Source organism: Chanos chanos, chromosome 1 (assembly GCF_902362185.1).
Source record: "Chanos chanos chromosome 1, fChaCha1.1, whole genome shotgun sequence".
Lineage (NCBI taxonomy): Eukaryota > Metazoa > Chordata > Actinopteri > Gonorynchiformes > Chanidae > Chanos > Chanos chanos.
This window is the reverse complement of record NC_044495.1, coordinates 26,332,145-26,360,143: the sequence shown is the minus strand read 5'-3', so window position 1 is coordinate 26,360,143 and position 27,999 is coordinate 26,332,145. Positions and strand designations below refer to the sequence as shown.

General features: G+C 40.2%; 1 protein-coding gene across 2 annotated transcripts; it reads left to right on the top strand.

Annotated features, from left to right (window-relative positions):
* On the top strand, positions 1 to 27,954 carry acss3 (acyl-CoA synthetase short chain family member 3). 2 transcript variants are annotated; one of them, XM_030777293.1, is made up of 16 exons: positions 1 to 520; positions 1,722 to 1,876; positions 2,243 to 2,431; positions 3,008 to 3,142; positions 4,619 to 4,759; positions 5,708 to 5,788; positions 5,895 to 5,990; positions 10,203 to 10,354; positions 15,532 to 15,635; positions 23,048 to 23,143; positions 24,664 to 24,727; positions 25,407 to 25,488; positions 25,838 to 25,960; positions 26,628 to 26,727; positions 26,849 to 27,024; positions 27,254 to 27,954. In XM_030777293.1, the coding sequence occupies exons 1-16, from the start codon at positions 127 to 129 to the stop codon at positions 27,335 to 27,337; spliced, it is 2,172 nt and encodes a 723-aa protein (XP_030633153.1). In that variant the 5' UTR covers positions 1 to 126; the 3' UTR covers positions 27,338 to 27,954. The 2 variants fall into 2 exon arrangements, with proteins under 2 accessions (XP_030633153.1, XP_030633145.1); XM_030777285.1 differs by having other exon boundaries at positions 1 to 533; positions 1,732 to 1,876; positions 27,254 to 27,953.
* Positions 27,955 to 27,999: the final 45 nt, after the last annotated feature.

The following is a 27,999-nucleotide window of genomic DNA, read 5'->3' as shown; positions in this document are numbered from 1 at the left end:
TGTGCTAAGTATTGACAGGTTCGGCCATTTCTGAGCTCAAAAACTTGTCTTAACCTCAGTTCAGCTGTTTCGACTTAGACATCTCTTTTATCACTATCACCTGTGGAATTAATCTGACTCGTGGATATGCGTGTTTTTCAAACAATGCGTTTAAAGAGCTTCTGCTTAAACGATGTCGTTTTTACAAAATTCAGAGGGGTTCGTGAACTGTCAAAGGTGTGTTCAAATGATTCCTTTGGTCGGTTCAAGTTTTGTAGTCTGGCAGTGGTCTCGAGACGTGGTTTTGCAGGATTTAGCGCTGCAGTCCGCCGTTCCCGTCAGTGTCGTCCACACTTAACGTGGCGTTATGGGACACAGTGCTGTTATGCCAAACAATGCATCCGCACAGTCACAACCAAAGACGCATACGACGAAGCCTTTAAAGGGGCAAGGGACGAACCTGAAAAATTCTGGGGCGAGGAAGCTCAGAGAGTCACTTGGTTTGAGCCATGGACCCAAACTTTGGATCGTACCGATACTATATTTCCAAAATGGTAAGTATCTTCGAGACTTTAACTTTTTCAAGCCTTTTTTGTACAATATCAAAAACGCCAAACTATTTGTTTTCGGGTGCAGGTCTGTCACTTTAAGGACTCAAGTTTTTTATAGTTTTTTTTTTTTTTAAATCTTTTTACTGGCCTTCACAGGCAACGTATTTTAATTACCTTTATGTATATTCCCCACCACCATTTCTTATGTAATATTGTTACAGGGAGGTTCAATACACACTTGTCAGTATCACTTGGCCGTCACTGAAATTTCTTTGCCCTTATCAGGTGGAGGGATTCGTGCACGCAGTGTTTTAATGCTCATTATCGCCATCTAGCACACTGGAGTATAATAATAAGAGAAACCCATAGCAAGATGCACTGCCTGGCCCAAAAAAAAAAAAAAAAAAAAGTTGCACACTCCAGTATTTCATTGGACCAACATTAGCTTTGATTACGGTGCACATTCTCTGTGGCATTGTTTCGACAACCTTTGCAACATCATGACATTTATTTCGATCCAGAGTTGCATTAATTTTTGGCTGAGATCTTGTTGACGACGGGAGACTTGAACAACTCCGTAAAGTCTTCTCCAGTGCATCCCAAAGACTTTCAATGGGCTTAAGGTCAGGACTCCGTGGTGGCCAATTCATGTGTGAAAATGGTTCCTCATACTCCCTGAACCACTCTTTCATAATTTGAGCCCGATGAATCTTGGCATTGTTGTCCTGCAATATGCCCGTGTCATCAGGGAAGAAAAAATCCATTGATGGGATAACCTGGTCATTCAGCACATTCAGGTACTCAGGTGACTTCATTTTATTGCCACATAACATTTCTGAGCCTAGACCTGACCAGCTGAAGCAACCCCAGATCATAACACTGCCTCCAGAGGCTCCAAATCCAAACAGTGACTTTTTTTTTGGCCAGGCAGTGTATTTGAAGCCTGCTTTTGGACGTTGTTTAACCTAATCGCTTGGCGTTGAACTTGATTGATGACATTTTGCAGACATATTCATGACTGTCATATTTACTCATGTCTCTTACACTCACAGTTTTAGTCAGTGTTTGATTGCCAGTATCCTGTATACCAGTATGCTGGTGAATGTGTTACATTTCAGTCCAGTAATACTGCATACTAATGACATTTATTTACTGCATAGTAATGACGTATATTTCATTTCTTTTTATTTTTTTCCATCAGGTTTGTTGGCGGGAAGTTAAATATGTGCTACAACACCGTTGATCGTCATGTGGAGAGTGGAAGAGGAGACCAAGCTGCTGTCATCTATGACAGTCCAGTGACTGGCACTAAGCAAGTCATCACATATAAAGAAATGCAAGAGCAGGTGGCTCACTGAAAAATGAAAATACTATGTGCGACTTGCCAGCCCCTCAGTATAGAAACTGTCTTTAGACTACTGTAGATACACTGTAACAGACTATGTACATACGTTAACCGCATTGTAATAAGCATGTGGGAAGCCAAACACTACTAGAAATTTTTATCATTTTTAGCAGTCATGTTATAATTAGTACGATACATTTTAGATTCAGACAAATTTCAGATTGCTTTATTAATGAATATATAATTGCACCTGCCATAAGTTTGCCAAGTGACATAAGCCTTCAAAAAAATAAAGTGTTCCATGCTTTGGATGAATCCAGAGCTGCTCTCTCATCGGGGGTTGTCCGGCTGTACTCTGTGTGTGTAGGTGTCCAGACTGGCCGGTGTACTGGTGAAAAATGGGGTAAGGAAAGGGGACGTGGTGGTCATCTATATGCCCATGATCCCTCAGGCCATGTTTGCCATGTTGGCATGTGCGAGGATCGGCGCAACCCACAGTCTCATCTTTGGCGGCTTCGCTTCTAAGGAGCTCTCTGTCCGCATTGACCATGCCAAGGTCAGTCAGCATGCACGTTTATTTTCACGTCCTCCAGAGTTGAATAAAGGACCTCACTGAAAGACTGACATCTGTGTGCGGATGTGTGCATACAACACTCTAAATCAGCTTTAGGTAGTAGCGGACCTGATGCGTATGAAGCATTTGTGATGTGTGTCTGAATGCACCTTACAGCACCACTGAATGGATGAGACTGCATGTCAGCTATCAGACACTGGCAGTGATTTCGTTTGATGTTTGTCTTTCATTTATTCAGATTAGTCAACTCATTCACCATTTTAGGTGCAAAATAAAGCATGATGATTATATTTTAATGACCAATCTGTCTTGAACTTTGAGTTTGCTAGTGATCTTAACTAATTCATTCATATATGCCCCTGGAGATTATGTAACATTGTCATAGAACTTTTAAAAGTGATTTGCACATCTTTTTCACCTTTGCATCTTTTTAGGGAAATATTTGGGGCACTATTTTGGAGAAAAGTGAATTTATTTTGTCATATGGAGTCCAATTAATCCTGTCACTAACTATAATATGCAGGCATTGGAGTGTTATTCTGTGTTTTGCTTTTCTAGCCAAAGATGATTGTAACAGCTTCTTTTGGCATTGAGCCTGGCAGAAGAGTGGAGTACATTCCCCTGGTGGAGAAAGCACTGGAGCTGAGCAGTCACAAGCCAGACAAAGTGCTCATCTACAGCCGACCTAACATGGTACAGTGCATCTGCCTGTAGTCTGTCCTGAGTGTAGAAGACCAAGTGCTATATGCATAAATGTTCTCCATCGCCTCTGATGCTCTTGAATTTTACGTCTTCAGTTTCTCAGCAAAACGCTAATGTAGAGGGAAAACTCACTGTACCTGTGGCAGTTATGCAGAGGATACAGGAAAACAGTGGGTTTGGAGGAAAATGAGTCTATATCTGAAAAAAAAAAATTAAAACACATTCACAATATAAACAATATAAAGTTTTCATTTTTTCGTATTTTTTAACCTACTTTTAAAAAAATGGAATTAACAGAAATGTGCAAATGTTTCACTCTCTGTTGACCTTCATCAATTAATTCTTTGTCATGAAGTATAACAAACCCACAATAATAAGCCTGTTTGTATGTTTAGCTTTATATTGTCCAGTACCATTCCCTACAGCAGGGATTGATCTCTTACCATTTTTGAGGTCCAGAGCTGTAGCCTTGAACATGCTACACCTTTCTCATCAGTATATCATAACAGGCCAGTCAGCTGCAGGACGGCTAGGTATGACAGGACAGCTTCAGTGTAAGGACTGGTTGATGTGTGAGTGGGGATAAACAGGGAGTGAGGACAATGAAGGATGTTGAGTCAATAGCGTTTAAGTGAATAAAAATGCTAATGAGGCTGGAGACTGAATCTCTGAAACGCCATCCAGGATGTCTGCTCTTTGTCAGTAGCTCAGTGTGAAACCCAGCATGAAGTTAGGCTGAACTTTGTTGAGGGACTGTCAGTTTCCTTTATAGCCACCTGCCAGTTTCAGTAAGATTGTGAAACTCCAGCTCTCCAGAATTCTTGTTAAGCTTGAGCAGTACTTTAAGTGTCCACTTTGCCTTGGGAAATTTCAAAAGGCTCTCAAAGTACTGCACTTGTTCTTATTGCAAGAAAAGAAATTTGAACATCAGGATTTTGCTCAGACCACTTTTACTAATTATATTTTAATGCATTCTCATGAGGCTTTCACACTGATCTTCTGAAATGTTGCGTTGTTTTATCATAACACAATTGTCTGGATTATGCAACATGGAAAAATGCTCAGAAGTACTTCCAATGTTGTCATGGAAACCACATACAGATTCTAGTGTGTCTTTGCGATACAGTTTGAAGAAGAACATGAATCCTAGATGTGTGTTGTAAACAAGCACAGCTTCCGTTATGGATCTTAGAAAATATAAAATATTTCAGTGATTAAGTATTTTACATTAAAGAAGCGAAATATTGACCTCATATTTATATTCGTTCATAGCTTGACTGCTGTGTCAAGTTCTGCAGTCTCTTACTAGAGGTAGAAAAAAAAATTAATACTCGACTTCAAGCTCAGTTGTCCACCTCAGTTGTTAACCATGATCTATAACAACAATGTCCTCTAACAAACAATATGGACTTGTGCAAACTGGACATATTTTAGTAACTTTGTCTCCTGTCATCCTTTGCCTCCAAGGAGAAGGTGTTTATGCATCCTGATCTGAACCTGGACTGGGAGGAAGAGATGGCTACTGCTCGCCCTCATGACTGTGTGTCTCTCCCAGCCAATCATCCACTTTATATCCTCTATACCTCTGGCACCACCGGAACTCCCAAAGTATATTACTGCTCTCCTATGCACATTTCATCACTGAGCATTGCCCAGTTTGAAACCCCTCGCTCTTGACAGTCGAATGTTAGTCTGTACATTATACCCCAAAGATGTCGTTATAGTCTCCTGACTTCAGTTCCATATCAGTTAAGCAGTCATGAGAGAGTCATGAGAGTTCTGATTTTGCAGATATCTAGATAGTATAGGAAATGTCCCTTACTGGAGAAAGTCTGTTTGATATACTGTCAGCATTGATTTGAATGGAAAGGAGAAGGAAATGTTGAGGAGAGTATGAGAGTTGCCTTGGTGCTGTAGCAAAGCTTCAAGGCAGTCTGAGCTGAACAGAGTCCATGTCTGGTTCCTATGAAATATATGGCTACTGACTAGGGCCATGTCACATAAACTTTCCATTGGGTCATACTGTCACTCCCAAGGTTCCTCATCTGTAAGAAATACTGGTCTGCATGAACCCAGCTTCTGCCACCCTGACTTATTTACAGTCCACAAGAGTCTGCCCAGGCGTTCACCCCGAGAACAGTTTTATCCAGTTGCTCACCTCTCATTAATAAATCAGACGCCTTGTGTGATATATTTAGGCCAAGAGAAAAAATTCTACATGCAGTTAATGATGATTAGACAGTGATTTTTCTTAAATGCGGTTTCCTCTTGCTTGTTTTCTTAAAGTTCGGATGAGTATCCAGCAATCATCAGTGATAATGGGTGTCATAAACAACAAGCCACCTTCGTGTTCACAAATATCAAAAAGAAAAACAACAACAATGCCTTTGAATGATTCATGTTGGAAAGCGCCTTTACCTGCAGTCTTATTGTTTTTGAATTATGTTGATAGCTATAATTCAAAAGTTGTGCCATTGTTCATGATGATACCATTTTGTTGATGATACCATTTGAGGGCATAGCAATCTTTATAAGATAGTTTTGCCCTCTCCCCAGGGTGTTGTCAGAGACACAGGGGGTTATGCTGTGATGTTAAAATGGACCATGACAAATGTGTATGGGATTAACCCTGGTGAGGTAAGTCCACTTTATGCTTGTTAAATTAATTTACATGCCAATGAGACGGTTATAAACCTTTCACTGAAGAGATGTGTTTTATTCATCTGACTTCTCTCTTAATCAGGTGTGGTGGGCAGCATCTGACCTTGGTTGGGTGGTCGGGCACTCTTACATCTGCTATGCCCCTCTTCTCCATGGTAGCACCACTATCCTTTATGAGGTATATTTTATCACTTGACCAGTGTACTCGGATCATTGCATGTGTGATGTGGACTGTTGGAATGAGCCACTCTCAGAATGGACTTTAGCTTACCTGACTGTTCACTTGTATGGGAAATACAAAGGCTTTGCTGTTTTTTCTGTTTTTCTCAGGGCAAACCCATAAATAATAATAATAACAATAATAATAATAATAAGTTTATTTAGAGCCCAATATCACTATTTATAGTCTCAAATGGCTTTACATGTTTACAAATTATATTATGCATAAGTTCGAGAAAATAGATAAGTCTTTGTTCTCATTTTAAAGGTATGGAGAGAGTTTGCCTCCCTAACTTCTGTAGGTAAACCATTCCAGAGGAAGGGAGAGCGGTAGGAAAAGGCTCAGTTGCCAGCAGACTTCTTTTTAACTCTTGGAATGACTAATAGTCCAGAATCTTGAGAGCGCAGGGTGCGAGGTGGGTTATAGGGTGTAATTAAGTAAGACGGTAGGAAGGCGCAAGTCCATGTAAAATTTTATATGTTAATAAGAGGACCTTAAAATCTGCCCTTGCATGAATTGGGAGCCAATGAAGGGAAGCCAGGACAGGGGTAATGTGATCAAACTTCCTCGTTCTGGTCAGAATTCTAGCAGCAGCATTCTGAACCAGCTGAAAACTATTGGTACCAGAGGCAGACAGACCAGAGTAAAGAACGTTGCAGTAATCGAGGCGAGACGTGATGAATGCATGAACAATGGTTTCTGCATCAGCCATACTTAGAAAGGGCCTAATTTTAGCAATGAGTGACTAGCAAGAGACTAGAGTCAAAAATCACGCCAAGGTTTTTAGCTGAAGAGTTTTGAGAGATGATGCAGTTGTCAAAATTTAGGGTAAGATCACTAAAAAGATGCCTATGTGTAGGGGGACCAATGACCAGCATTTCAGTCTTGCCTGTGTTAAGCATCAGGAAATTGACATCCAACCCTTAATAGCACAAAGACATGCCTCAAGGTTAGCCAGTTCAGAGCGGTCATTATGCTGGATAGGTAAGAAAATCTGAGTATTGTCAGTATAACAATGGAAGTTAATGTTGTAACTACGAATAATGTCACCCAAAAGGAGCATGTAAATAGAGAATAGAAGAGGGCCAAGGACTGATCCCTGAGGAACACCATAGTTAAGCTCACGGTATTCAGAGGTCACATTATTATAGTGGACACACTGCTTTCTTTCAGAGAGATAAGATTTAAACCAAGAGAGTGCCAGGCCACAAATGCCAATTTGCTTTTCCAGGCGCTTTAACAGTATAGTGTGATCGACCGTGTCAAATGCTGCACTCAGATCAAGCAGAATAAGAATAGAAGTAGCACCAGCATGGCTAATAAATGGCTAATAAAAGATCATTAGTTACTCTAGTAAGCGTGGTTTCAGTAGAGTGAAAACACCTGAAGCCTGACTGAAATATTTCAAACAGACTGTTAGAGGACATATGGGCTATCAGCTGAGCAGCTAACTTTTTCAAGTATTTTTGAAAGAAATGGGAGATTAGAGATCGGCCTATAATTATTTAAGGCTTCAGGGTCAAGGTTCGTTTTTTTTAAGTAAAGGTCTGATCACGGCTGTTTTAAAAGCGGAGGGTAAAACACCAGACTTGAGTGACATATTTAGAGTGTTTAAGATTGTTCGGCCAAGAACCGAGAAAAGCTCTATGTAAAGTTTAGCAGGTAGCAGATCAAGGAAGCAAGAAGCTGGTTTAGCAGAGTGCACCAATTTGGACAGTGCATCTAGAGAGAGAGGGTTAAATTGAGTATATGGTGCACATCATGATTAATCTCAGGCGTTTTGATGGAGAGCGTGCATGCAGTCTGATTTGATAAATTCATTTGAATATTACGACAAATTAAATCTATTTTTTGCGAGAAAAATTCAACAAAATCATTTGCAGTAAAAGGGCTAGATTGAGGGGAGTGATTCTGGATACGTTTAGATACTGTATCAAAAAGGAATGTGGGGTTGTTAACATTAATTATTTTCGAGTAATACGCGGATTTGGCTGTGTAGAGAGTGCATTTATAATCCATCAGGCTGTCTTGCCATGCAAGGCGGAAAACCTCTAGTTTGGTTGCCTGCCAGTTTCGTTCCAATTTCCTGCACACCTGCTTCAGCACACGGCTTTCATTATTGAACCAAGGTGTTAAGTGTTTACGCTTATTTTTTATAGTTAATGTACCATATCTACTACATTACGAAGGGTAGAATTTATGCTGTCCGTCAAGTTGTTCAAAGATCTTTGCTGATCATTGAAAGAGTTGAGAGCAGTAGGAGGCAGATAAGTGAGTGCAGTAGTGGTGGACGCAGTGGAGGTAAAGACAACTGGCGTGAACGGAAGAGTTACTTGGAAAGTAATAAGAAAATGGTCTGAGAGGGCAGCGGAGTAAGGAGAGACAACAACGTGAGAGATATCTAGTCCGTGAGCTAAAATAAGATCTAAAGTGTTGCCACTGAAATGAGTTGGTTCATGGACATATTGGTTAAAGCCAAAAGTGTCTATGATAGCTGTAAAACTTTATTAAGTGAATCAGAATTGTTATTGATGTGGATATTAAAGTCCCCCAGTATCAGGATTTTGTCCACTCTAGTAAGAATAACAGAGATAAATTCAGAAAACTCATCTAGAAATTGACTATAGGGCCCCGGGGGACAATAGAGCACTGCTATGAGAAAAGATGAGGCAGTACCAGATTGCTTCATGGAGAGCTACTCAAAGGAGTCAAAATTAGGTAAACTAAGGGTGTTAGGAGAAAATTTAGTATTATAGATTAGAGCTACACCCCCACCTTTCTTTGCTGCCCTAGCAGCACCAGAAAAGGAATAGTTAGGGGTGAGGCTTCATTTAAAGGGAGAAAAACGTCTGGCTTTAACCAAGTTTCACACAAACCCATCATGTCAAGGCTAAGATCACTGATCCGGTCGCGAACAAGCAACGCCTTAGGTGAAAGCAGTCTGATATTGATAAAACCTAACTTCAGCGTCACCGGGCTTACACTAATCATATCGGAGGAGGGAGTCAGTTGAATTGGAACTAAATTGCTACGAAATATGGTCTGTTTGACTCTAGGCCGAAATGAGCTACCTGGGCGTGAAAAGAATGTCACTTACTCATAAGTAAATTTGGTTGATTTTAATTATACTCCATGTGTGACAGTTCACAGGCTTTCCATCACAAATCACTCAGATATTTAAGTCTTAGGAAGTGAAAGAAGGAACTCTGACTTGAATTTTGCGATTATCGGCACTTTTATGAGAAAGCAGGAAAATATATGGCAGATTCCAGCAGCTTTTCTCCTTTAGTTTGTTAGTATCTCTCGATGTGAGCAGATGTGGTTAAGTGGCTATTGGTCAGAGAATTTTTTAGTCCACTTTAATCAAGGTTATGATCTTGGGTCATATTTGTGGCTGTGTTTTATCCAGTTTTGTCCTCTATTATCTTTCTAATCAATGTACAGTTTTCACATGCCCAAATGTTAGAAATGGAAGAAGAGGCATGTCCAGTGGCGGTTTTGTTTATGTAGTTCATATACTTTTTTTGACTGTGAAAGTAGTGTGTCTTTCACTGTGGAATTAATATTTGAATACGCACAAGTCGTGCAAAACCACTGATGTGCAATGCTTCTGCAACACTCGAATTCTGTTTCATCAGCATCCGTTTCAGCCCATCTGTTGGAGAACCTAATTTCCAACCACTTTCCATTTCAAACAAATCGAATCATTCATATTCATCTGCAACAGCAATGTTTGTATTGATATGGGTTTCACTATGCCAAAGACCTCCTATTAAATTGAAGGTGGAACACCAACTGTAGAAAACTTTGTATTGAACCTTTAATGGGCAAATTGTTAAATCAAACACAACCATGAGAACCAATTTGAATCATGTTGTTCGAGTCAGAAGTGCCCAACCTCCAAGCTAGTAAAACATGTTTATGATGCTGATCAGTATTTTTTTCCTAATCAATGAATAAATGACACATTGCTGCTTGTGCACTAAGATCCTTTTTTTTTTTATTATTATTATTTATTAAATTTGCACCATTCTTTGCACTGATTAGTCCAGCCTGCTGCACTTAACTTCACCAGGCCTGTGTGGTACTACCTAAGCTTTTTAATGACAGCCTGATGTTTTGTTTCTCTTGCCATTGTTGTGAGCGGTAACAAGTCTTTGCTCTCGTCAGGGAAAGCCTGTGGGGACGCCGGATCCTGGGGCCTTTTTCCGCGTGCTGTCAGAGAACGAAGCTGTTGCCATGTTCACTGCACCCACAGCTATCCGAGCGATTCGCCAGCAGGACCCACAGGCGACTCACGGACGACAGCACTCCCTCAGCAGGTACTCTCAGCGTCCATGCGCTCACTTCTAAAGCATACACATTAACATTCATTTACTGAGCAGATGGTCTTATGCAGAGACACTCGCAGAAGCTGTTTATATAAGTTGGATGACAGACATTCAAAGCACAAGATGTGAAGGAAGGGTACCATTTCATAATTCATTATACTTTGACATAAGCCATCTCTAATGTGGCGCAATTTACAGGTAGTTGTAGTCGATGAAGATCAGTGGAAACAAGTGTAAAAAGATGCAAAGATAGGATGCTTACTCAGAGTATTGCTGCTGGGCCAATGAGTTTGTTTCAATAATGCAGCACTAGCTGAAGGCTTAACAGTGGTGTGATGATGTTCTCTGCCCATCTGTTGAAATGCCATCTTCTCACTCGTCCATTATGGCCGATCTGGATTCTCGTTAAGCTCCAATTGGAATTTAATCAGGCCGAGTAATACAAAACCAGGGGTCAAACCATTCATTACTGTCAAATCATCCTGCTTGGCAGCCACCAGTCACCTTTGTGATGAAAGCCATCCCTCAGACCAAAGAATAGCTCAGATTATGTGAAGGGCATCAAGCTTGCAGTCAAAGTTATATGCTGATGAAACTTGGTGGTCTGTTTCATCTGTGTCTAAGACAGACACAGTGAGTGATGATGACTGGAGATCTGTTTCATTGGCATCTGTCACAGAAATGACTTTGAATAATGATGATTGGAGGTCTGTTTCATTGGCATCTATCACAGACATGACTTTGAATAAGGATGATTGGAGGTCTGTTGGCATCTGTCACAGACACTACTATGAGTGATCATGACTCTGCAGCAAATACTGTGGAACGAGTGTCTCCAGAGCTGGATTTGAACTTCGCTTATTTTATTTGAGCTGTCGTATAATTTGTATAGCTTTACCAGGAAGCCCATTAGTCTGATTTTTATGACTCCCACTGATTCTGTTTCCACACATTCCTTTTTCATTCAGCATTTCTGACTTCTGTTGTTTTAAGGTGTGTGTGTGTGTGTGTGTGTGTGTGTGTGTGTGTGAGATACATCACTTTAGAGTGAGAGTTTGGAGAAAATATCAAGTACAGTTTTGTGACTGTTTTGTGTACTTTTTGAGAGATCATATCAAAGAGCATTATCTCTAAAAGAACATTGACGTTACCCAATGCCCTTTTTACAACACAACGACACTGTAAAACAGAGAACAAGAACACGTGAATTCTGCTTTGTGCAAAACCTACCAAATGCCCATGCAACAAATGTGTGTGTGTGTGTGTGTGTGTGTGTGTGTGTGTGTGTGTGTGTGTGCACAGCTTCCGTAACAGTGTATTGCATGAGCACTCCCCAGTTTGGCTCTGGTCCTGTCTCATTCATGTTATGAAATGCCAGTACACTGAAAAGCCTGCAGGAGTATGTCACAAAGCAAGGACAGTTGTATGGCTCTGTTCCTCTCAGGTCATTGAACAGAATGAAAGCCACTCCATTTCATGGCTTTTTCAGTGTTTAGTTCAGGTGCAGTCTTTTCTCCTCTGTATCATACCCTGCTGCTCAAATTCTGTCATTTATGTTGAAAATAGGAAGACTGGGATAGGTCATATAAAGCCATCAGTGTTTACCTTTGTGATTCTTATGCTTGTTATAGTTTCACTTTTCTGGCATGACCTACATCTTTTATGTTTAAGAGGGAAAATTGGAAATAATTTTAGGAGCAATGGATTTGAGGTCCCGACCTAAAATTACCCCCCTTCTTTTCCAAAAGATAAGGCGAGACAAGCAAACCAACGGAACTGAGGCCAGAGGCACTTAATTAATTAAGTAATTTGTGCTTTGAATGAATATTTAGTCATACTTCCTGAACCCAAAACTTCAAATGAGCATCTGCAAATCCTTATTAAGTTTGGAAAAGGCTTGCTCCAAGTGTAATGTTTAGCTTAATTTGTGTATTTATTGTGTTTGAACTGAATCATTCTTAATGAGAATACAGGGAATAAATTGCCCCTGCATTCGTGCATTTTTAGCTGAAAGTATACCCGCAGTGAAATAGATGGAATGTATCACTTTATTGCCCACGTTGAATGTATGTTACAGGTTATTGAGAACATCTCAGTAATGGTATGGGAGGAATAGATTTGCACCGCTGCCAACACAAATGACTGTTAGAAAGATGATATTTCTCCAGTATCACAATCATTATATCATTTGTATTGAGTAACTTTCAACTATTTAATAAATTTTGGATGTCAGCTGTGAAGTATTTCCTTTTCAGCTGTGCAGGTAATATTTACCTTGTGTATCCTCTATCTTAAACATGATGTCATCTTTTATTTGTGACTGTTAATTATACCCCTGTATGAGGAGAGGAGTGAGTTCTGTGAATTAGGCTGTTATGAGGAAAGGACAGCATGGAGCTTTAAACTCTCAGGAACAAACAGGCTGAGTGACAGGAGAGCAGGCAAAAGAGCAAGGATTGTGTTTCATAGCCCCTGGCCCTGACTCAGAGCTCTCAGACAGCTTTTTAAATGACTGCCAAAGTGTGTGACTTCAGTCAATAGCTTTTTTCAGCTTAGAGCATGGGTAACAGGGATTTTTTTTGTTTGTTAGAGTCTCAGCTCTCCATCTGGCTGAATAAGAGAACTGATCTGTATGTGCAGTAGGAGAAGGTTGTGGGACTGGATTCAGGTTTATGTATTCATTTGTTAGACAGACACACACACATACTCAAACATAGTTGAGTCATTCTATAATTTGGGGTACATTTCAGATCAACAAAATAGCACAAAAACAGTGTTCTTTCTCAATAGGACAATCAGTGGTTCAAGTTAGTATATTCCTTTGCTAGTTGCAAAGCTTAAACATTAACAATCTTTTTAAGGGAAAAGATGTGTATTGCTACTCTTTATTATTACTATTATTTATTATTTATTACTACTATTGCTTATTTATTATTATTTAAAACAGCTGGATTATTTAAAAATGTGTTGAGGGACAAAGGGAAAGTGTGCCCATATGAATAATGTGTGTTGTGACATGTGTAGACTGATAATGATGTGATAATGATGACTGATGATGTAGACTACTGGGTAAATTAGTTGACAGGTAACATAGTTGACAATTTCCCTATGTTGATACATAATTTCAATGGCAGGCCTTCTCTGGCTGACCACATGTCATGTACAAGTCCTGCCATAGGATCTCCATTGGGTTTAGGTCTGGACTTTTACTAGGGCACTCTGAAACTTCAAAGTTGCTTCTTTTCAGTCATTTCGATGTGTACATGCCATTGTGTTTTGGATCATTGTCTTGCTGCACGACCCAATTATACTTCAGCTTCAACTCACAGAGAGATGAGGAGAGATTCTCCCTCAGAATTTTGTGATACAGATTAGAATTCATGGCTCCTTCAACTATGGCAACCCATCCAGGTCCCGAGGCAGGAAAGCACCCCCACACCGTTACTCTGTAACAAACATGTTTGACTTTTGGTATGATGTTCTAACTGTGGAATGCTGTGTTTGCTGTACACCAGACATAATGGGACCCATGTCACTTGCGACTCCTCTGTCCATAGAACGCTCTCCCAAAAAGCTTGGGGATCATTCAGGTGCTTCTTGGAAAATGTGAGATGAGCATTTATGCAGTGATTTCTGCCTTGCTACTCTCCCATTAATTCCATTTTGCCTGATCTCTTTCTGATTTTGGAGTCATGAACACTGACCTTAGCTGATGTTTGAGAAACCTGTAGTCCTTCAGTTGTTTTATTAGGATCCTTTTTTACTTCCTGAATAATTTACACTGGACCCGTGGAGAAAATCTGACAGGCTGGCCACTCCTGGGAAGATTCGCTACTGTTCCAAGTGTCTTAATAAATAATCTGTGTTTGGAGATTATGGCTCTCACTGTGCTTTGGTTGAGTTCCAGGGCCTTGTAACCCTTTTCGGACTGATAGATATCAACTACTGTTTTCTGATCTCTCTTGGGTTTTCCTTTGGCTTGATGTTCTTGTTGAGTCTTTGTACTGGCAACCTCACTTTGATGGTCAGGGTCAAAATCAGTGAGGTTGATACTGAGCAGAGCTGGCGGTAATTAAGCTAGGCTGTATTCAGTCAGCTGACTTTGATTATCCCTTTGATTGGCTTCATTTAACTAAGGGGCAAGTTCTTTTTCACACGGGTGCAGTTGGTGTTGGATAACTTTGTTCATTAAATAAATGAAATAAGTTTTAAAATTGTTGTTTGTTCCCTCAGGCTCCCTTTATCTAATATTAGATGTGGTTTATGACTTGAAAACATTAAGTGTCAAAAATTTGCAATAACAGGGGAAATCAGAAAGGAGACAAATACTTTTTCCACGGTACTGCGTGTTGTATGTTTTCCTGTATCAGAGGAACTTACAGCTCATTTTCATTTCCCTCAAAGCATGGTCTAAAGGGGTAATGTAGTAAGCAGAACTCTCCACCTGTAAATGGCCCTTAGTTACTGCAAATGTCCACTGAGTGCCAGCTGATTGAGTAGCTTGCAAATTATTATCTTGAGGTCATGGACTTTGGACAACCCTGACAACAATATTTTCACAATATACAGTTCTTACATTCCCTCTCATGTTGTTGCAACATGGTTATTAGGGTTATCCTAAGTCTATGGCCTTGTGGTGTGAGGTGTGGGGAACAGTTGCTAGCATTAAAAAATGTGATGACTAACAGTGGGACAGAATTCAGATACACCAAAGCCTGTTGTTTTATCCCTTCTCCTCCCTCTCCATTTAAAGACTTTGAATTCCCCCCAGGACGTTTTCCAAATTTGCTTTTCCCCACATTTTTCCAATGTGCCAATGGGTTTCTGTGTCAAAGGTCCGAATTCTCCCTTACCTTGGAGATAACCTTTGCATATATATCCTGCTTTTTTCAGTTATCTATGATACTGTTTCATCTGGTAACAAGTCACAGATTAGGGCTAGAGTGGAGGATTTTATGGATAAATCCATGATAGTAAACAATGATTGTTATGGTGATATGCTGTGAACTTTGACCTTGTTTTGAAAAGAGTCTAGTCATCTAGCTTTGTGTTAGCTTTGTAGTTTTGTTTTTGAGAACGTAGATATTTTATGTGTAATGAAATGACATCTGATCTCTCTCAAAAAAAAAGAAGACATGAAATGTCACAGTCTCTCTTGCTCTGTCCAGGTTGCGGTGTTTGTTTCTGGCAGGTGAGCACTGTGATGTGGAGACACTTGTCTGGGCCAAGAAAACATTTGGAGTTCCTGTGTTGGACCACTGGTGGCAGACAGGTGAGAGACATCAGCTCCCTTTCTCCTTTTCCTTTCCTCTGCTGCATCTCCCCTCTTCTCATTTTCTTCTTAATATGACTGATGTAATAATCCAGGAAAGTTGAAGGTTAATTAAAAATGTGAGTGAAAACAGTAGACATTCAGTTGGACCTACCGGCCATCCTGTCATTCCTGATAAAGCAGGGATCCAGGACTTGCTCCAAATGTTCTTCATTTTGGTCTTTCCATCAAAGATGCAGGGATTTCTGCATTTTTTATCAGACTAAACTGACAAAAACTTCTGTCTTGACATCTGGAAGCATTACTGTGTTTGGCAGGTGTAATGTCTCCCTATTTTTCCTCATATTTTGGATTCTACTAAAATAATGAAAAAAAAAAGAGTTTGATTTATTCCCTTTATCTAGATGAAATTTCTCTGAAAAGACTGCATAAACCACAAGGAGTCAAAAAAATGGTACAGGACAGAGAAATATTGCTTCATTCAGGTCTAACAGAGAATTGATCTTACGTGCCCTCACATCTTTGTATGAAGTACAGAATGAATAACTGCTGAATATGCTTAAGCTTGAACCAGTGCAAGTGACAGAGTAAATCAGTGATTCTGTCAGACTCCCCTGTTACTGCAGTAGTGCCCAGCAGGTTTAGTCTGAGAAGTCTGTCATTACCATGGCTCAAATGGTAACCATTTAGTGCTGCACTGAGTCACTGGTAGTACTGATTGCATGTGATTCTTCCATTTTGATGGAAAATATATTTTTTTTCATGTCTCTGGCCCTGAACCGATGTTAGCCTTTAAGCTGTTTAGGAGTTAATCTGTTTTATTTTGGGATTTTACTCAGCCTGCTCTTTGACTGGGTTGCTTTCAGCTAAATTTATCCATGCATACATGTTCCACTCTGTTTCTCTATTTCCAACTGTAAGTGCATCACATCAGAAGCACTGGCGTTACATTGGCATGAATCTGATTTTGACTTTGTCTTAAAAGTAACTCCGCAGCACAAGAGTGAATATGGTTTTTGGAGGCATGCTCAGGGCACTCGCTGTTTGCTGGTAAAGAGAGGCTGCAGTGACTGACATTAGATTGTGTGGCCCAGGCTCTTAGCTGCCCGTAGAGAGCAGGATCAAAGACTGAATCACACAAAGGCGCTTTAGATGAACCACTCCCACTGAGCTCCTGAAAAATCACAGCGCCCAGCTGCCACTCTTTTAACTCATACTCTCTCTCTCTCTCTCTCTCTCTCTCTCTCTCTCTCTCTCTCACTCTCTCTCTCTCCCTCTCTCTCCCTCTCTCCCCCTCTTTCTCTTTCGCTCTCTACTTGCCGCCTAGGTTGCACACATGGGTTCTACAAACTGTAGGGTCTGTCCTTTCTTCATCAGATCAGAATGATTTTATTACCCCTCAGAGCTGAGATCAGACAGGTTAATGTTCTCTTCAGTGAAATGGGGTGCTTGTCTTATTGTCTGAACTTTTCTGCAGGCTTTGTGCTCACTTTGTGCTAGCCCTAAAGTGGGACAAAAGCACCAGTCATGAAAAAAGCGGTGGCATGCCGTCAGGGCAAGCAAGCCAAGCACTGCTTGCCTAACTTTCCTACATGAAAATAAATGTTGAAAGATATATCTCTTAAGGCTGTACAATTTTCATGTACAATACACAATCTATTACTGTCTATTTTAGTACATTTCTCCCACGACTAGGGTTGCCACCTTTTATGTGGAGAAATAAAGGAGATTGACACAAAAATTGTGTATTGAGTGTGGAAGGTTTTCCTGTAATGTATTTTTCAAGCAAGCATCTCCAGATATGTGCAGTGTAAAGTTTAGTGTAAATTAAAATAAATAATCTCAGTAATTTTTCCCTTTGGTTAGGCAGGGTACAGCGAGACACAGGAGAGGCACTGTCAAGACAGGAAAGTCAGACAATAGAAAACCATGAGACAGACAGTTGTACTATATTGGGCAGACTACAAACTCCAGAGAGCAGAGTGATTACGCTGTATGGCCATTAAACGGTATGTTTGATTTTAATTTTCAACTCTTTGAAGAGGCACCATATGTGTGGATATTTGGATATCTATGGGGGGGGGGGGGGGGGGGGGGGGGTGCTGACTACTGCTTGCCTAAGTGAAAAACCCACCGCACGCCACTGAAAGAAAGACATGCTACTACGTATCAAAAACATTGCAGCGAGACCTCGGATTTGCAGGGTGCTTTTTTTTGTCTGTGAATGGAACCTATCTCTTATCTGAATATGGTCCATTAAACTTATTGCTGTGATGAGCCGCAGCTCTCTGTGGAGATAAACCATCAGAGCCCTTGGCCTGCTCACTCCTCAGAGCGTAGATAGTGCTCCATAGAGAGAGATAACAGCTTTGTATACATAGCTTTTTGTGTGCATACTTGTGTGCATGAGCATGCTTTCCCATTTCATTGTGTAGTGTGTGTGTGTGTGTGTGTGTGTGTGTGTGTGTGTATGAGTGAAGAGCAACCTTAAAAAACCTGTGAGCCAGTGAGTGATGGATGACATTAGTAAATACGAAGCTCTCTGTGCACGTCAGTTTAGACTGGCTGTTTGAGATGACCCAGCACTGTCATTATCGTGTATCTCAGTGTCCTGTAGCGAACCTTGTTAAGCAGCGCATCTCTTATCACTTTAGAGATGAGGATCTGGGTAATATATATGTTTCAACCAGACATTAATTTAGAATTTCCAGAGATTACAATTGGATGAAATATCAAACTAGCTTGCAGGCCATGTTCCAGGCCATGTTACTTAGCAACAGTTGGAGCTAACATCCAGCTGTTTTGCTTAGCAGTGGACATTTGTCATTTTATTAAAAGCAGTGAGGCACTGGAATCTTGTGACTATGTTGTGAATAAGTAATGATGCCTTGTATTGTTTGTCTTTTTAGTAAAGACACTCCAGCTTGTTTTGTGTGTTCAATCTCTGCTCGTTTGTCTTTCCCATGATGAACTGTCTGATGTAATAACCTGAATGCAGACTTGAAACAGTGCCAGCGCAGATATGAGAAACAATTTGTGGATGTTCTGAAAGCCTTGATGGTTTTCAACCCAGAACCGAGATTCCCGTTCCCTCTAAAACAGCCAGAACATCTCAGACATGCGCTCAAACATGCTTTAGCAAAACATCATCAGTCAAACTGATTTATCAGGCCAAGCTTGCCACAACCTGCTCCAGCCAGGAGTTAGAGAGATACACACAGTACAGCTCAGTCCAGTTCTGTTATGAATTCGCTTCTTTCAGTTTAGATGAGAGTGATTCATGGTCACAGTAGCTAGCTAGATTTATCAAAACTGAAATGATGTACAGGTTTATTATATTTTTTGAAAGTGCTTTCCCTGTCGAAACAGTTTGTCTGAATGCTGACCTTATAATCTTTTGTCTCTGTTTTTTATAACCTCTGAGCAGTGTGATGGAACAGCAGACCCTTTCTTTATGACTCATCTCTTTGTCTTATGCAACAGATATTGTATTTACCGTCACATCAATATTCTGAATTTGGTTATAAGAGATGTCTCTCACACTTTGTAGTATGAGCTCAACATAAAAAAAAAAGTGAAACAGACTCAGTCTTTCCTCAGCATGCTGTAATCAGTTGTCTTTGTAATGTAATATTCGACGAAGAGAACTTGATGCCAGCAAATCTGTGCAAAGACTGTGAGGCTTTTGCAAATGAGCCAAGAGATGTGTGTGTGTGTCTCTGTGTGTCTGTGTCTGTGTGCGCAGGCAGCGGGATCGCGGTGGAAAGGGGGAAATTTCTTTATAAATGGATTTATATGCATGGATGGTGTTGTGCTGTGCCTGTATTGTAAATTCACCTCCATCGTCATGCTGATGCCCACCTCCCTGAATTGGGTATTTATGTGATGCTGCTCAAGTGAGGCTCATTTATATTTACTATGTAATAATGCATTTGATTCAAATCAGCAGCTGTCTGGCAGAGCGGGAAAAGGAATGGGGGCCGAGTTGAGATTGATCAGCAGCAACGTACTGCCGGATTTGATTAAAAAGTTCTTGATGAGGTGAAATCTAATGGAGGCTACGAGTGAGATGAGTTTTCTGAAATAAAACGAAGGTGATTTTTTTTTTTCCCTTATTACCGACTCTTTGCCCTGCCCTCCCCCGGGTCTCTGTCTGCTGACAGACTGATTCATTTAGGTTTTTGGTAGCAGCAGCCTTCTTAAACAAAGAGACAGGAAAACGGCTAAACCATTTCATCAGTCTCCCAGACATCATCTGCCTTCTGTTCCTCACAGCATGTTCAAAGCCATGTGCAAAGTCCTGTTGATGTAAACATGGGTGAAACTAGACGAAATGGCTGCTGCTTTGAAACCTGATAATAATCTCCGTGCTATTTTAGGATCCAGCTCCTACGTTGGAGGAGAGGGAGGGAGTAGCAGGGGAGTTGAGAGTGGCTGCTGATGTCACTGCTGTTGCCAGGCAACTAGTGTGTTTCCAGGCGGGAGCGCCTGCTTTTTGGCCGTGAAGCAGCAGATGTGTACCTGTAGCAGGGACTGGAGAGCTTGTGTCTTTAGGAGAAGAGCTGACTTTATCTCTGTGTTGTCGGCCACTGAAATGCTGTCATAACACCTGTCACATCTCTCACAGTCATGCTTCAGGACAAACTTCACCTGTAATCTATATTCACATGTCAGGCTCAGCTTTTATCAGCTCTCTACCTTTATTTTACTATAAGTACACAAAAATAAGAGTCTCTTATTTGAACTTTGTATTTAGTATATTGATACATCAAGGAGAACAATGTACAAGGAATTTTGTAAGCTCTTCGCTTTGGCTGAATCTTCAAGGCAGTTTTTGAAAGTAACCTATCCATCTTTGTAAACCTGTTGTGCTCAAATAGTTTGTTTAGCATTTGTGTCATGTGGCATGCTTTTTGAATAGTTTACCTAAAAAAAATGACTTGGTAAATGGTGCATTTATTTGCTAAATTTATGAAGTTTATTACAAATGGGTCTCTCTTCACAGGACATACAGATGTTTAAATGGCATTTGCCTCCTGTGTCACAACCATATGGCCCCTGTGCCAGACATGCCCTCGTTATAAAGGTGTGCTATCTCAGTGTGCTGCAAGTATAATTACGAAGTGTTTCGCTCTCCTCTGACTCTCCCTGCTGTGCCATGCACACCTAGAGCATCTGGCCATGAAAGAGAGAGTGACTGACAGAGAGTTTGCTCTTTACTTTTCCATCTGCCCTCAGTAAAGTGATTAAGGTCAACTACTCAGTGAGTTTATCATTTTTATGATCATATATCTGCCACATTCATTGTAAAATGATTATAGGTGTGGGTCTCCCTCTCTTTAAAGAGCTGTCTGTCTGGCTTGCTGAGTTGTGGTCCTGGATGACTGGGGATGCGTTGTCAGATCAGTAAAGTGCCATATAGCTGACTGAACTCTTGACTCTTTGGTGAGTCCACTAAGACAGTTAGCTGTCGGTCTGTCTGAGATCTGCCTGCAGGAATGCGCTTGTGGAAAACACACAACCATCAGAACTGATGCATTTCAGGCATGTCCACTTAAAAAAGCCCATGTACACATGCTCTGTGAACAAGTGGCTGCTGTTTTTGGGATAATGTCACTTTGCACATTAAACCTGTCGAATTTTATCCACTTTTTGGCGTATGTATCCGATATCTGCTTTTGGGTGAATGCACCTCAGCCGTGTGCTTAGTATTTGTGGTATGCACTCGGAGATTTTTAAACTGAAGGTAATAGATAGAAAGATAGAAAGGCTAGTTTTTTAACTCACCACTTTGTTTTTCCACAGCCTGGCAGGGGGGACCCTGACACTTCGCTCTCTAACTGTTTATCGACAGCCTCAGACATAGTGTCCCCCAGCTACAGCACCAAGACAATCTACTAAACCCTTAGTGACTGTGTGTGTGTGTGCCATCTGCCTGCTTGCCTGCATGAGGGGCAAAATAACAGATAGCAATGTTTGTGAAATACAGTGATGTATAGTGAAAGTTTGTGAACATAAAAAAATGATGGATGCCCTAGAGAATACATTCATCAAATTTTGTCATACCCAAACTCCCTCTGCACCCCCATCTTTTACTGAACTCGTGGACTGAACTTGTTGCCTCTCCCTATAAACTGTACAGTTAATACCATGGGCCTTGGTCTACTCAGTAGCCCATAGCACTAAATCAGACTGACATACTCTAAGGCAGAGTGGCTACCCATACAGAATCACAGCGGTGTTATGCATGTCACTGACTGACACTAAATGTAGTTTTTCACCATACTCTGCGAACTATATGGTGTCTAGATTTGTTTTGGGGGTTTTTTGCCGTTTTTAATCGCTTATCTTCCCACTGAAAATGAATGGGGAAAATTTTAGGTCTCTAGTGGTACGACGAGGGACTGACCATGGCAGCAGTCGATAGTTGGATTCAACGGTTTTATGCTCCATGACTGTACTTCAGCTGGACACAGATCGAATATTTCTTCTACAGTTAAGATTCGATGATGCTGTGGCGCAATCACATTTGCATTTTCTCGTGGAAATGCATCTCTAGTTTTCTGCACCTCTAGGTTTTATTTAAAAAAAAAATCCTGTGCTTTTTCTGAGACATGAAGATTAACATTTCTAAAATAATCCTTATGAAAACCATAGGTCTAAATGTTTTTGTATTAGAATGGCACACTTGACTGACATTATCAAGCCCTTTATAAGCTAAATCCAATATCCCAGTGAGAGGCTAAACTAAAGATGGGCTGCATATTGAACCAACTGAGAGGGATATTGAACTGATTGAGAAGGATACTGTAATGGATTTAAGAAGTACCAGTTCAGATTATGCAATCTACAGATTTTAGGTTAACCATGATGCAGGCTCTGAGGAGCATAGGAAATAAAAGAGAGAACTCTCTAAAATGACCTAGAAAATAACTATTGCTATAGGTTACAATGCTTGAGAATATCTCAGTGAAAATAAAGATGCTTGTAATCCCTCCTCTTGTTGTTGTGGTTAATTCATCCTGCTCTGCATGGTTGTTTGCTCATTTGGAGGGCATGAGGGCATGTTGGGTAAAAAAGAGCAATGAAGAGCGATTTAGCATGACTCAGAGGGCACCTCTGTCGCTGGTACTGCTGCAGTGTTGCTTACCCTTGAGCCTCTAACTGGCCTTCAGTGTTTGTTAATCATCACTGACTGGATGCCTCATAATTTTGTTGTTAACGTTTTTGTTCTTGCATTGGTGTTTTATGTGCTTTGTGTGGGTCCCTCATCATGTGAAATAATGAGAGAGGAAACTTAGGGTTCTGCGTATTTAATATTTGTAGGTACACAGATATCCTCTCTTTATGCATTTACTGCTCATCTCTCTCTACTTTTTCTGTACTCATCCTGTGTTTTCTGTGTTGCCCAGAGACTGGATCAGCCATCACAGCCTCCCATGTTGGCCTGGGAAGCTCACTGGACCCCCCTGCTGGACAAGCAGGCAAACCTGTGCCTGGATACAATGGTGAGTCTGTGGCGGATTCCTCAGAGTTGAGTCATTTCTATGAACTGGATGACATTAAAGTTGAGAGTCCAAATAGGAGAGTGATAATTTCATCACTTTTTGATGTGTTTTAGTAAATTATTAATTATTTAGTTCATTCCATATCTTTTATCTGTGTTTATGTATGTCTGTGTATGTAAGTATGCATAAATATATGTATTTATACTAGTACTAGTAGGTTTTGTGTTAACGCTTCTTTCTTATCTTTCCCAAATTTTTGAAATTCTTTTGGCGTATTTCTGAGTTTGTCTTCTGTTGCCGAATCAAAGAGTTGCTCTGTTACTCTGTTACACCTCTTAAGAAGGACTAAAATCAGACCACATCAGAGGGCTGTACTACAAAGCAAGGTAACTGTGTTTTGCTAGGAGAATGAAGCCATAGGACTCTTCTGAGTTAACTTAACCAGAAGTTACCTGGATAAACCAGTTACCTCACTTCATGCTACAGCCCTCCTAACAGAGTAATAATATAAACAACTGAGACTTTGTGTTACAAATCAGCCAGTTTCTGTGGTCTCTCTTAAAAACCTATTTTTACAGTGAGTAAAAATGAGTTTGTTTCATGGGTCCAGTCATTATAAGACCACCTAACTGCTGTTGTCCTCACAAATCAATGTAGTTCAGTTAACTCCCTCTTTCCCTAAAAAAAATACCCCAGCCTATTTACAAACTGAATTTTAAAAAAAAAGAAAAAAATAATGATGAGCAAATTCAAAGAGGTTGTAAACAAATGGACAGTCTTGCCTCTTTCTCTTGATAGGCTCCACTTAAAGTGGTTTCACTGGCAATTCTTCAGTACCTGTTTCAAAACATCCTCCTTTTTCCTCAAGTCCTTTTTGAAATGGATTGATTTTTTTTTAGTTTCATTTTTTGAGTTTTACAGTACAGTACTCTTCTGCTGCACTGTCTGTACTATCTATATGTTTCTGACAGCAAGAATTTGCAGTTTTGAATGTGTCTTTTTCCTCCCCTTCCTTTTTCACTTAAATGGTCTAATCTTTCTCCACTGTCTTTGTCTGCGTTGTAAGACTGTCCTTATGGGAAGTCCTCTGGATTTCCTGTTTTTAATCATTTTATTATTTATTCATTTTTTTTATATCAGTTTTCCTGTTGATACAAAACAAACAAAAAGTTGTTTGAAATATGCTGTACATAAATAATAATGGTTGTTGTTGTTGTTGTTGTTGTTGTTGTTGTCGTGTATCTTATCAGGCTTGTTTAACATAGGTATAAAGTGGGTGGTTCTTAGGACTCTGAGGCATGTCTAGTGATAACACTGCCATTTAGACTGATGTCAGTATTTTGGTCTGTAGCTTGTTTGGTGTGTTTTTTTTTTAAGCTTGTACTAACATGTTGGTGGGCATCTTATTGCTGATTGGAGTGTTGTCTGTAACTGTATTAGCAGTATGGCAGTAAAACCTGTAACAATGGGATAACATTGGTCATAGTGTCTCATGCAACTTATCTTGCTGTCTCTTTCAGTGTCTGTGATCAATGATGACATGCAGAAAGTGAAGCCAAGGACTCTGGGGAATATTGTAGTAAAGTAATTCACATGTTCATGCACGTGCAAACACACACACACACACGCACGCGCACACAGCTCATGTTATTGTATTCTAGAATTTTAGTTGTGTTCTGATATTCATTTTATTGTTGCTCAACCATTACTTCAAAGAAAAGATTCTTTTCAGTATTGAAAGCTTGTCTGTGGAGAACAGAGCAATGTGACACCCAGATCTCCAGCTTCTTCCTAATGATTTGAGGCCTGAATAGCAATGTCTCTGCCATACCTTGGCTTCAAAAGGCTTTTTTTCCCCTTTGAGAATACGTGTGTGTTTTGCAGTGTGTTCTTAACCCTGGTGTACTGGAAAATCACATTATGGTGTAACTTAGGTTGGCAAAGTAGATTTGCTGGTGAACATGGCATATTAAAATACTGTGTTCTCTCATTCATTGTCAGTGATGAGCTGCTACAGTACCTATAGAAGTAATTCTTTGAACACTGATTACAAATAAGCTTTTACTCTGTATTTAAAAGCACACTAAACCGGCCCAGGGTGAATAAGTATGTAACACAGTTGAATCAAAATGAAGGCCAATTAAACATAATGAACAGCATTGGTTATCTTCTTTTGATTCATTATTAAGATCTCTTTTTCCCAGAACACAACACACTAAACATGAATAGGAACAATCTCTCTCTTTCTCCATACTGCTCTCAGACTCCCATTACCACCTGGTGCTGCATTATCTCTCTGGAAGAACCAGGAGCTTTTTAAAAAGCTGTACTTCACTAAGTTTCAGGTAAGACAGTAAGCATGTGAACTTCTGAGATGAATGTTTATCACCTGTAGAACTGTACTTGCCCATAAGTTGTGTTTTGTGGTACAATATTTCATCAAATCAATTTCAGAGCTTTACGTTCCATATTTGCTCTGCAGTTATTACTAACATGAGAAATCATAACTGTAACAAGAGAGTGAAGTGTTGTGAATTAGTGGCATTTGTTCTTTTGGTGCCACCTAGTGGTGTAAATTAAACAAATACATGTGATTGACACTGTGACCTTGATTTACCTATATGGACCTGGTATATCGTACTAAAAAGGTTTTGAGTTTAATTATCTAGTTGTTTTTGTTTCCATGTCTTATAGGGCTACTATGACACTATGGATGCAGGCTATATAGACGAGGAAGGGTTCTTATACATCATGTCACGATCTGATGATGTCATCAACGTGGCAGGTCATAGGCTGTCAGCTGGCGCCCTTGAGGAGGTATGAAAGAACAGCATGAGCTGACACTTTTGTTTATTTAGAATGGTGCCACAGCCTAGAACTGGACTGTATTGGCTTATAGAGTTTTAAAATATTCAGTATTTCTGTGCATGATTGTTGAATCTTGCAGGTTGCCTCGGAGGACAGGGTGAAAAAAACATTTCTCAAAGAAGGCAGACAGCTGTCTTCAATTTGTTTCACTGTGTCCACAAGCAAATCTGTTTGTTCCTCTGTTGGGTGCATTTGTATTGCTCCATTGTGTTCCCACGAAAGGAAAAAAAAAAATCTGTGCCAAATAAGATCACAATAGAGACATCACTTTCAAGAAGCACCCTAGTATTCTTTTTGAAACTGACATGTAAACTTTGCTATTTTCACCAGTTTTGCATAACTGCTCTGTAGCCTATCGCTTAGAAGCGTCACACCTAGGCTATTGTTCCATGACTGGTCATTCCTTTATAAAGATCAAAGTGGCTTAGTGTTGAATGGATCATCTGAACTTTTTAAGAGACAAACAGAACATGTTTATATGGTGTCTTCCATATGTCTGTGTCTCAATATTGAGATGTTAGTTTTAGGTCATCACCCGGCCTCATTCTGTCCCTCTTATTTTGCAGAGATTGTCAGTGAATGTGTGCAAGTAAACTGTCCTCTCTGTGGGTTGCAGTCAGTGCTGCTACATGCAGGTGTGGTGGACTGTGCCGTGGTGGGACTGGAAGACTCTTTAAAAGGACATGTCCCCCTGGCTCTGTGTGTGCTGAGGCATGGTGAGTTACAGAAAGACAAACAGAAAATGGAGATTATATACCCTCCTCAATCTGTATTCTTTGAAATCTTTTTTTAGGACCGCATAACCTCTGTGTGTGTGTGTGTGTGTGTGTCTACTAGGCTGTAAAAAGGCAGAGAAGGATGTTGTGAAGGAGATTGTGAGTTTGGTCAGAGACACAGTGGGACCCGTAGCAGCCTTCCGGAACATCCTCTTTGTCAACGGCCTTCCCAAAACTCGATCAGGAAAAATACCCCGCTCTGCGTTGGCTAACCTCGTCAACGGCAAGCCTTACGCGGTATTTTTTCCCATTAATTATCACACCTTTTCTGTTTTATAATTAATACATATGTATGTGTCTACTTCATATATATAAAAACTATATCTCTACGGACTGTGGCCAAATGATGGTTTTTTTTCATTCAGTTGTAACTGATGTGAACTTCAGTCTGGATGCAACATACTGTTAAACCATAAAGGACAGAAACTGGTGCTCATTCAGTTGTGTTCTCTCATGGTTTCCACAGATCAGTCCAACCATTGAGGATCCTGATGTGTTCAAACACATTGAAAAGATGGTGAAGGAGGCACTGAGAAGACCTGGCCAGTGATTCCCTGTGAAGAGAGATGATCTCCACTCCTGACATACACAGAGTGGAGAGGAACTGCAGAGGTCTGGCAGCTGAATAGGGACTTATCACACCATCTGTCTAATGTAATAAAGTTTGGACAGAGTTCACACTCCTGCTCTCACCCCAGATGAGCATGGATAAGGATGTTCTACATAGAACAACACTGCCCTTAGCTTTGCAAGTGCAAGTGTATTCTTTGGTGCCCTGTTTGAAACTTGTTTGTGGTTTACTTTGTTAATTGCCTTAATGACTTTTATAGGAAAACTAACGATTTTTGACAATAATCGATTATGAAACAATAACTAATTGACGGTACTTTTTATTGACAATGAAAATTTGTTTGATCACCACATAGTTTTGACCAAAATACAATCAGTATTAAATAAAAAATGGACACAAAATAAAATGATTCTCTGTACGTGCAAAACAAAGATGTAAAAAGTCTGGACCCAGCTGAATAAACCAGCAGAAATAACTCAAAGACGGGTAGGTGGGCTGTACAAGAACTTATCCCAGCAACTTCTACAGAAACAGAGTTAAACAGCTTCACACCAAAGTAAGTCACAGCAAGCAACAGGTGTGTCTTTTAAAAAAGTTATCTCTGGACTTAAACAATTTGATATACACTCTACGTTCACTAG

Bases quoted from the DNA above. Each gene is read 5' to 3' on its own strand.
- acss3 (XM_030777285.1), top strand. From the start codon at position 127: ATGCGTGTTTTTCAAACAATGCGTTTAAAGAGCTTCTGCTTAAACGAT. The intron at 534-1,731 runs GTAAGTATCTTC...TTTTTCCATCAG, and splicing joins GATACTATATTTCCAAAATG to GTTTGTTGGCGGGAAGTTAA. The intron at 23,144-24,663 runs GTGAGTCTGTGG...TGTCTCTTTCAG, and splicing joins ACCTGTGCCTGGATACAATG to TGTCTGTGATCAATGATGAC.